Below are 9,431 nucleotides of genomic sequence, written 5' to 3'. Positions count from 1 at the left end.
CCGGCTCCGACTCCGGCTCCAGCGTCTCCAGCAGCGGGCAGGGCGGCCTCCGGCGCGGCTGAAGTTGTTGAAGTTGGCGCTGGGTGCGATCCGCCGCCCCCGCCTCAGAGACTCTTTCGGTTTGTTGGTTTTGTTGGTTTTTTTTTCGTTGTTTTTTTTTTTTTTTTTGTGTGTGTGTGTGTTTTGTTTTCTTTTTATTATTCTTTCTTCTGCCTCGCTCTTGCCCCAGCCCAGGTGAATGGCCCGCGGTGGGTGTAGCTGGCCGCGCCGCCTCTGCAGGGGGAAGATGCTGGCCGGGGGGGTGCTGGCCGGCCTCTCCGTGCTCAGCCTCCTCACCTACGGCTACCTGTCCTGGGACAGCCTCCGACTCGGCCCCGGAGAGACGGAGGCGGCGAGGAGCGGGCTGGGAGAGAAACCGGGGGCCGGCACTCCCAGCTCGCGGCCTCACATCGTCTTCATCCTGGCTGACGATCAGGGATTCCGAGACGTAGGGTACCACGGATCGGAGATCAGGACGCCGACTCTGGACGCGCTGGCTGCCGAAGGGGTTAAACTGGAGAACTATTATGTTCAGCCTATGTGCACACCATCCAGGAGCCAATTTATCACTGGAAAGTAAGTTTACTACTACTCAGTCGTTCACCTCGCGAGCTTAAACGCTTATCCCGGTTGAAAAGAGCACGGCTCGAGCCTGGCTGGGAACACCTCCGTGATATCCTGCAGGCAGGAAGGTGCCTGTCCAGTTCAATTTAAAACCTTGAAAAAAACAGACTTTCTAATACGCTTGAAGTCAGGAAATAAAAGCTCATGCCCGGCGAGGGGCGAGCAGAGGGCTGTCGTACGTTTGCGTCTCCTGCGTTACTAACATACGTGCTGGTCGTCAAGTACCACCGCTCTTACTGGGGAGCGGTCAGCCTCGGTTTTCTCTGCCGTTTCCGAGTGACTTAACAGGAGGAGTGAATTTTTTAGGGAAATGAAAGCGCTATGTTTCCCTCCGGTACGTTCATTGCACCTCGGATCCTGGCTCTCGCTTGAACCTCGACTTAACACGAGTTCTCTCTGAGGGTTGTATTGAATTGACGAGATGACTCCGCAGGGCGTCGAGTGTGGATGAGCGCAGGGAATCCGGGATCCTCTGAGCTGTGGCATCGCTCATGTCGTGATGTGATTGGTGCCTTGCAAACGATTAGAAACTTTTCTCTTAAGCCACTAAAATAGGTGCCTCACCAAAAGGATAATGGCAGCGGGTCGGTATCGCGTGCTTTGCCATCTCTGGTAAATTGTGTTTTTTTGTAGTTTATTAAGTAAAGAACCAATTACCCAACCAAAGGGTCTTCCTAAACATGAAGGTTAATAAGATGAAGGGCGGGGAGGGGGTATGCATTGGAAGTGTGGGAACAGTTCCCAAATAACTCCAAGTGTGGACACATTTACTCTGGAACAAACCCGCCTTGTTTCTGTTTAGCGTAACTCACTTTGACAGGAACAGGGAACTCTTAAAAGAACAAAACAAAACAAGAGGAAAAAGTTACATAGTTTATTTTCTCCTTTCCTTAAGTATAAACAGGAACAAGGCAATGTTAATATTGCTGGTAAAAGAAACACATGTTTAAATAAAACAAGCAACTGGCCCAGTGTCTTGTGTCTCCATATGGTTGAGCTGGAGACAATTCCTGGTCTCGGTCTAGTTCCCAGAGTTGCTGGACCAGGGAGGTTTGCATGGAGAGCTGATGTGTTACCTGGAGTGAGACTTCCCCACACATTTATATTTGGTTTGGTTGGATTTTTTTGTTTTTTTTTTTTTCCCCGTATGCGGACCGTGTCCTAGCAGAGAAGTCATTTCGAGACACCTACTCGCCCATTCACCGGAACGTAGTTGCCCTGCGGCGACTAAAGTCACAGCTTACGGGGGGAAACGTACATCAGGGCAGCGTTTAACGCGTCTCAGTTGTCTTTAGAGCCGTGCAGCAGTTGGAAGCGAGGACCTGCACCAGCAGCGTATAGCCAGCCAGCTTTCTGAGGACGGTGGTTTGGGAAGCCCTGCTTTCCGAAGGGAATGTCACGCTGTGCAACAATGACTCACGCGGCAGCTGGAGGAGTGGGGACGACTGGGTTCCAGGGGAAGCGGGGTGCTGTGCTGGCTCTCGGAGACCGCAGAGGTTGTCTAAAGATGAGAAAAGAGTAAAAGCCGAGTGAGGAAAAACAGTCACTCGGTTTAACTGTTTTAATTCTTCACTAAATACGGCGCAGGTTGGGTGTGAATGTTTATTAATAGTACAAGGTAGGCGTGTTCCGGGGAACCCCGCTCTCTTCATCGGCTCGTCAGGCGGAAATGTGTCTGCAAATCTGCCTGCTTTGGTTTTGGAACCTTTTCTAGGAAAAAAGAAATTTGCTTATGCTTCGTTTTTATTTTCTTAGTCTGCTGGTCTAAAAGCCTCTGAACATTTTTTCCTGTTGTTCTACTTTGGGAAAAAGGAGCAGCAGAGAGAAGGAGCTGCCTCGCGTGACTGAGGAGTAAGAGAGGGAATGGGGAGAGATTAAGAGGTTCGGGTGGAGTATTAACAAGGCAGATCCAGAGGATACTGTCATCCCTTCCAGCTGAAGATAAATGCTGGTGATAAATACTTATAATGCTTTCTTAGTAGAGGTACCTTAATTAAAATGCCAGGACTCAGAAACTTCCAATCCAGGAGAAGTGCTGTTATGTCTTGAATTCCAAAATGTGTTAGTTGGAGGCTCAATGCCTGCTCGTCCACTGAAGGCCCACCTGGATGCTCCATGCCTCCCATACACATATCGTGCTTAACGTGTTCCAAACGTGACCGGACTGATCTACGAAAAGCAGAGGGACTTGCATGAACCTGACTCGTCAGGGAGCACTGACTCACGTTGCCAAGCAGAAATTGGACTTCAGGCAAAGAGACTTGGAATGCCCCAAATTCTTCCTGGGTCTCCAGACAGTCCCTCTAAGGCTGGAGTTAGTAAAGAGACCCTTCTTTGGGTAGCTGTCCCATGCTAGTGAATGAGCACAGGGAAGGAGGCTGGAGGTGACCTGTTAAAAGGAAAAGGTGGAATTAATTCTTTTTTTCCCCCTTTGTGCTGTACCACAGCTGGTGAGCCCCTTTCTGACCTCTTCTACATCCCTCTGCTTTCCTATGACCTATGCTTGAGCCTTTATTCTACTTTCATTTCTTGCTTTCCACCAGTATTACCTCTTTCCCCATCCACTCCATCAAAAGCTATCATTTGAAGGCTAATAGTGAGGACAGCTTCCACAGCTTCGTATTCAGGGCTTTATTTCTGGGCGTGGGGAGGGGGCTGCAGCTGAGCTGGATCTTGGGAACGGAAGAGAAAAGCGTGAGCCGGTGGGCCGAGGGCTACGTGTGATGTGCTCTCCCGGCCGGCTGCACTGGGGCAGACAAAGGGAAGGTAAGGGAAGAAGCTCTCGGGAAGCAGCTCAGCTCCAGCTCCGTAGCTGCACGGCTGCGGTCGCAGAAGTGACCTGAGCAAGAGTTTGCTCTGGCTTGAGCTGCTCCTGGGACCTCTGCGGTTCCTGCTCGAGCTCCTGCAGCTGGATTGAAAATTCACTCATCCAGGGCTTTTGGAGACTCATCCCTAGCGTTGCTTCGTGCTGGTTTGGGCAGGGCAGTGGCCTGCATGCACTCAAGAGGTTATTGACCTGCTGACAAATTGCACAATTTATCTAAAATTATATAATTTAATCAAAGTTCTAGAAAGACTGTAGGTATGTTTGGCTTTTTCTCTTTCCCCCGCCCTCCCAAAGGATATGAGTGAACCTAAGTTGTCCTCCAGAACGATTGTGTTGCGTGATACAGTATTTTTTTTAATTATTTTCTTCTCGAAAGTAACAGGCATGCCTCAATAAACTAAACAATTTAAGCAGAATAGCTCAGGATGCCTAGCTTTAAGCTAGTGATGAGGTGAAAATTATCTTAGGGCAAAGACATTTGTATGTGTGCATACATCCACCATGCTGGAGCGTCCTTAAGATACAGAGAGACAAGAATGTGGTACAGGACGCGCCTCAACTAAAAGACTACTTTTAAACTCCTCCATGAAAGAAATGAAAAATAAGCTCATCTCTGTTGTTTATGCTATTGTCATTTACATAGAAGAACATAAAAAATAGTGGCTCAGGCTTCATGTCTTCAAGTTTTCACCCCCTAGGACAAGGGGTTAGGAGGCCAAGCACTTGCTGAGTGAGCTGTTGTGCCTGTGTGCTTAATAGCCTTGATGATTTTTTGTTGCATCAGTAATCTTGTAGACCCGTTTGGTAGCACGGTTTAAGATCTCAATTTATGAAACAATACAGGTCATGGAACGTACTAAGAAAATCTAAGATTATTTGTGTGTGAAGTTTTCTGCATGTGAGTGACCGAGAGTGGATCAAGGTAAGGTAGAGAGAATAAGATGGATTTGTTACGGTCATGTGTGGGGTTGCTTATTTAGATAATTTGTCAAGTTGGGTTATCAGGGAGAGTCATCTCCTTTTTAAATGAAGAATTAGTGAAGCACAGTCAGCGTGTGGATGGTTTCCCAGAGTTTTTTAAGAAATGTTGAAAGATTGTGACCAAGAAGAGGAGTATTTCTTTGAGCGGGTGAGACAAAAAGACTATAAGCTTAGATGAACATCTGTTGGGGTAGCTGACCCAATTCCGTAGAGGGTATTACGCAGCGTAGTTGTATTTGCTGGAGCAATACTTAGTAAAAGAATTTGAGAAATAAGACTGACCGATAAGAAAAGAAGGAATGTAGACCTAAAGTGCTGTATTTTTTTTTGACATTATAAAGCAACAGACAACTACTTCTTCTTCTCGCCTCCCAGTTTGCTGCTGACCATCAGACTTGTTCATTTAGGACCATTATGTGCACTGGAATCCCTTGGGGCCATAGGAGGGTTGTTGACCTACACAAAAGCAGGAGTTGCCGTTGGTGGAATCACCAAGGAATCTGAACTCCCTTTTACAGTGAACGCTTATGAATCATGGAAGCCCTACTCTAATCTCAAGAATGAGCTTTGCACGACGGATGGAATGTGGAGATGGAAAATGTTGAGAAATGTTGAAAGTCTGGGGAACTAAATCTTTTATTATTTTTTTTCCCGGGATAAAATGAAATACTGAGAATTTGCTCAGCCAAAGCAGGCAGAAATAGATTGTACAATCAGTAAGAATAATCCAAGTGTTATTTTAATATAAATAATTGTATCTATTATCTAATTATAGAAATATTACACCTTTTAATTATATCTGTTATCTAATTATACAAATAATACAGTTATAAAAATATATAGCCATATATAGCTACTTAGCGTGTATTCTCTTGTAGGCACCCCTGTGTAGCAAGATATGGTTGACCATCGAAAATGACAATGTCTCAGCAAACTAAGAGTTATTTTGACAAACAGAAATAGACTAGAGGAAATTGAAAGTTCCTTGATTGAAAGCAGCGCAGCTGACTTGCAAGCAAGCAGGAATATTGTATTCTGGGGGTTCAGACTTCTTGGCAAGGCTGCTCTTCCCCTAGGTCTCCTGGGTGCATAACGGTCCTAACAGCAGTTTCAGCAGTTTGGGTGCTCTGAGATGGATCCGGTACAACGGTGCGTGAGTGGGAAGTCATCTGAGTTGAAATGAAGAGTCTCACAAAGACTTGATGGGAACACTGGGAAATGTGTATAACACTCTGTTATGTATATTCCCATTCCTTATTTTGTAGTAAACAAACTGTGAAGGACTGCAGAATGTCAGCCCTAAGTATCAAGAGAGCATCTGATACTTCATCTGCTCTCCGGTAGAGATTTGGCAGTCATTGGACCTGAGTTTAGTTCTGCTCAGTGTTTCTGTTAAGAACTTGGATGTTGAAATAAAATGTTCTGATTAAATATGCCAGCATTAAAGAACTGTGGTAATGTTGAAAATCATCTTGACAAATTAGAGAAATAATCTGAAAAAAAGCAGAACTCAAGTCAGCAGCGATGAGGAGAAGATACTATGGTGAAGCAAGAATAACTTTATAAGCAGAGAGTGGTGGACAACACTTAGATAGCAGTTCTTTAGAAACATAGCTGGAATTATAATGAATCCTACACTGAATATAAAGTCAGCAATGTCATGCCATTACAAAAAAAAAAAAAAAAAAAGGGCAAACATCATACCAGTTTGTGTAAACAGGGGAGCCTGGTAGATATGTGAAGCAGCCCTTCTGCTCTGCAGTTGGAGCACTTGTGCCCAAACTTGGGCATCGCTCTCCAAGAGCAATGTGTGTTATTGGATAGTGTCCAGATAAGGGTGATCGGATATCTCGGAAAGATAACTGTGGAGAAAAGACCAAAAGAAATGGAGTTGTTTAGTCTGTAGAAGAGAAGAATGAGAAGGGACGTGAGAAGCCTTCAATATCTTAAGAGCTAAGCGAAGAGAAAAGGCATAATGTGATTTCAGTGTCATGATGGATGGTGCAAGAAACGAGAGGCTTTCTGGAGTAGAGAAAAAACTTGAGGTTAGGTAATAGGGAAAACTTTCAAATGCTGAGGATTGTGAAACACTGGAATTAGCTGGCTTTGGGAAACTGCTGAGTTTCTTCATTGGCAGTCATTAAGAACAGACAAGACAAATATGTCAGGAATGACATAATGTAGTTGAATCAGTCTTGGGGAAAAGGGTTGAACTGGATGGCTTCTCTTCCAGCTCGTATTCATCTGTGCCTCATTTGAAGTGTATAGTGACTGCAGAAGGCGTTCTGAAGGAGGGCGTTCATAAAATATTTTTAAACACTAGAAATGATTTCAGCGTTCATTCTGACAGAAAGTCATCTGTGTGAAAGTTTCATTTTAGTTTTCTCCTAGAAATTCCTGTTTCCCATATCCTCATTTTTCTCTGAAAATTGTTGGGATTTTTTTTCCCCTTAGGCCTTCATAACTCTTGCAGTATGTAATTATTTATTTCTGCTGACTTCTTTCAGGACAATTTGTGGGACTGCTGCCAAAGGCGTTGAGGTATCTTTTTCCATGTTCTTGCTATGTCTTTCACTTAGGATGACGCTGTCCATATATATGTATATTTCTCTATATCTGTATATATAGCTCCTGCACAGAGAACAAATAAACAATTAAGTGCAAGTACTTAATTTTCTCATTTTGTTCTGCTTCTGTGCTCTTCTCTGTTAGATTAAAATTAGATCCAGGTACTGAACTGCTCTGTGGTATTAAGCTTTTAGGAAACCTGTTCATATCGCCGTAATTACTAATGCACTGTGAAAAAGGAGCGTTTGGAGGAGAGAGTTGGAAAGGAAACTACATGCAAACAATAAGAATGGAAAAAAAGAACATGGAGGAAGTAGCAAAGCGTAGTACAGGTGGTGATAACTTTCTCTCGCATCACTTTCTGGGAATATTTAAGAATATTTTCTGATAGTTGAAGTCTGCTGCTTGCAGCACAAACATAGTGTTATCTGACATATATAACTAGACAGTGGAAATGGAGTAACTTCTTTTTTTTTTTTATTTTTATTCTCCAGTTGCGTTGGGTTTACGTGAAGCTGGTAGCGGGGGGGGGGGGGGGCGGGGATCGCTCCCCGTAACTTCCCGGGCTCCACCAAACCGGCCGGACCCCATCCCCTCAGGCCAGGCCGAGTTAATCAGCGCCTTCGCCAACGCCCGATTTAAGTCCGGGACAAAGGAGCCGCAAACGCGCTCCGGACTGCGGTGAGGTGAGGGGGAGGCGGCCGCCGCCCCTGCCCACCCCCAGGCGGCGGCTGCCCCGCCGGGCCCGGGCCACGCGGCTGCAGATGGCCGCGGCAGCGCCGCGTGCCAGGGCGCCGCTGAGCCGAGTGGTCCGGAGAGGGCTGAGAGCGGAGAGGAGCGGCCGCACGGACACCAGGTCAGTGCAGATGGTGCGGGAGGAGGTGCCGGAGCGGGGATTCCCCTCAGCCCGCGGTGAGGTGGCCCCCGCAGCCATGGGGCACTCGGTGGGGCACAGACCCACCCGGGAGAAGCCCGCGCTGGAGCAGAGGTGCCGAGCCTGAGGGAGGGCGTAGGGAACGAGACTCACGACGGAGTCTGAAGTCTGTGACCGCCGCGGAGCGCGTGGCAGCTCCCTCAGAACCCGGGGCTGCGGTAACAGCCCGCGGCGGAGCGATCTGAGGGGTCAGGATGGTGTGCTGCGGCGGGAAGGGCTCATGGTGGAGCAGTCTGTGGACTTTCCCGTGAGTAGGGATCCGCTGGAGCAGGGAAGGAGTGTCAGGAGTCCTCCTTTGGGAAAGGAGCGGCAGAAACAACGTGTGAGGAGCTGCCCTGCAGCCCCCATTGCCCGTCCCTGCGCCGCTGAGGAGGAGGTAGAGGCGGGAAGAAAAAGGCGGGAGGGGGAGGTGTTGTTTCTAAGATCTGTTGTAGTTTCTTGCTGTCCTCTCCAGTAACTGTTAATAAATGGAATTGGTTTGTCCCCAGGCCAGTCTGTTCTGCCCGGGGCCACGGTCGGTGGGTGCTCCTGCCCTGTTCCTGGCTCTCCCTCAGCCCTTTCCTCCATTTTTCCCCTCTGCCCCTCGCTGAGGGCTGAGCGCTGGCGGAGCCGCTGGCTGGGCCGAACCAGGACAGCAGTTTGTACAAAGTGCAGCAAGTGAAAGAAACACAGTCGGAAATAAGCTTACAAAATTTGTGACTTTAAATTATGAGCACCCTGAGGAGTTTAAGTTATCAACTTTTAGCCTGTGGGGTTTGTTTTGTCTTTTTGTTGTTTTTTTTTTACTGGAAAAGAGAAATTACATTCCATGGAAAAGTTAGGCTTAAAATAATTAAGGCATTTTGCTCCTTCAGCAGTGTTCCTGATATGTTTGCTTTGTCATTGATGATGCATATTGCTGCCTATAACAAAAACTTGAGCGAGTGGTAGTTGTGGACTTCTCTTAAAACTCCTCTCACTTTTTAATGTTACTCTTCCCTCACGAGACCCTTGAAGTGAATCAAGATGGAAAACTGCAATGAGGATCTGGAAATAAAACTGGAGTAAAAAGGTGGGATTCCACATCAAAGGATTTAGACCAAGATGATCCGATTAGGTGGGACTTAAAATTTGAATAAATTAAATTGACATTTTCATTAAAATAATTGACACTTCACAGAAAGATTTGCCAGATTCATGAGCTGAAGGTCATTTATGAGCTAAAGAAGAAGGGAAAGATCTGTCTACTTTCTTTTTGTCTTTGTGACACTTGTGTCAGTGACAATGTCAGACCCAGGGGTTTCTTTTCATAATTGTGTGAATCTTAGCTTTGATTTTGAGTTTTTCTGCCCTTTTAGTTTTAGAACGATTATGTATTTGTTTTCATAGAATCATAGAATGGTTTGGGTTGGAAGGGACCTCAAAGATCATCTAGTTCCAACCCCCCTGCCATGGGCAGGGACACCTTCCACTAGACCA

General features: G+C 46.3%; 1 protein-coding gene across 1 annotated transcript in view; it reads left to right on the top strand.

The window, feature by feature from the left end:
- The first annotated feature begins 238 nt into the window (after positions 1-238).
- ARSJ (arylsulfatase family member J) overlaps positions 239-9,431 on the top strand; it is a 47,211-nt gene continuing 38,018 nt past the window's right edge. The window contains exon 1 of the mRNA XM_086612021.1: positions 239-615. Within this exon, the coding sequence (XP_086468147.1) occupies positions 239-615 (377 nt within the window). The remainder of the gene's footprint in view (positions 616-9,431) is intronic.

This window comes from Tauraco erythrolophus, chromosome 5, assembly GCF_009769465.1.
Source record: "Tauraco erythrolophus isolate bTauEry1 chromosome 5, bTauEry1.pri, whole genome shotgun sequence".
NCBI lineage: Eukaryota > Metazoa > Chordata > Aves > Musophagiformes > Musophagidae > Tauraco > Tauraco erythrolophus.
Note: the sequence above shows the minus strand (reverse complement) of the source record. Positions and strands in the feature narration are given on the sequence as shown.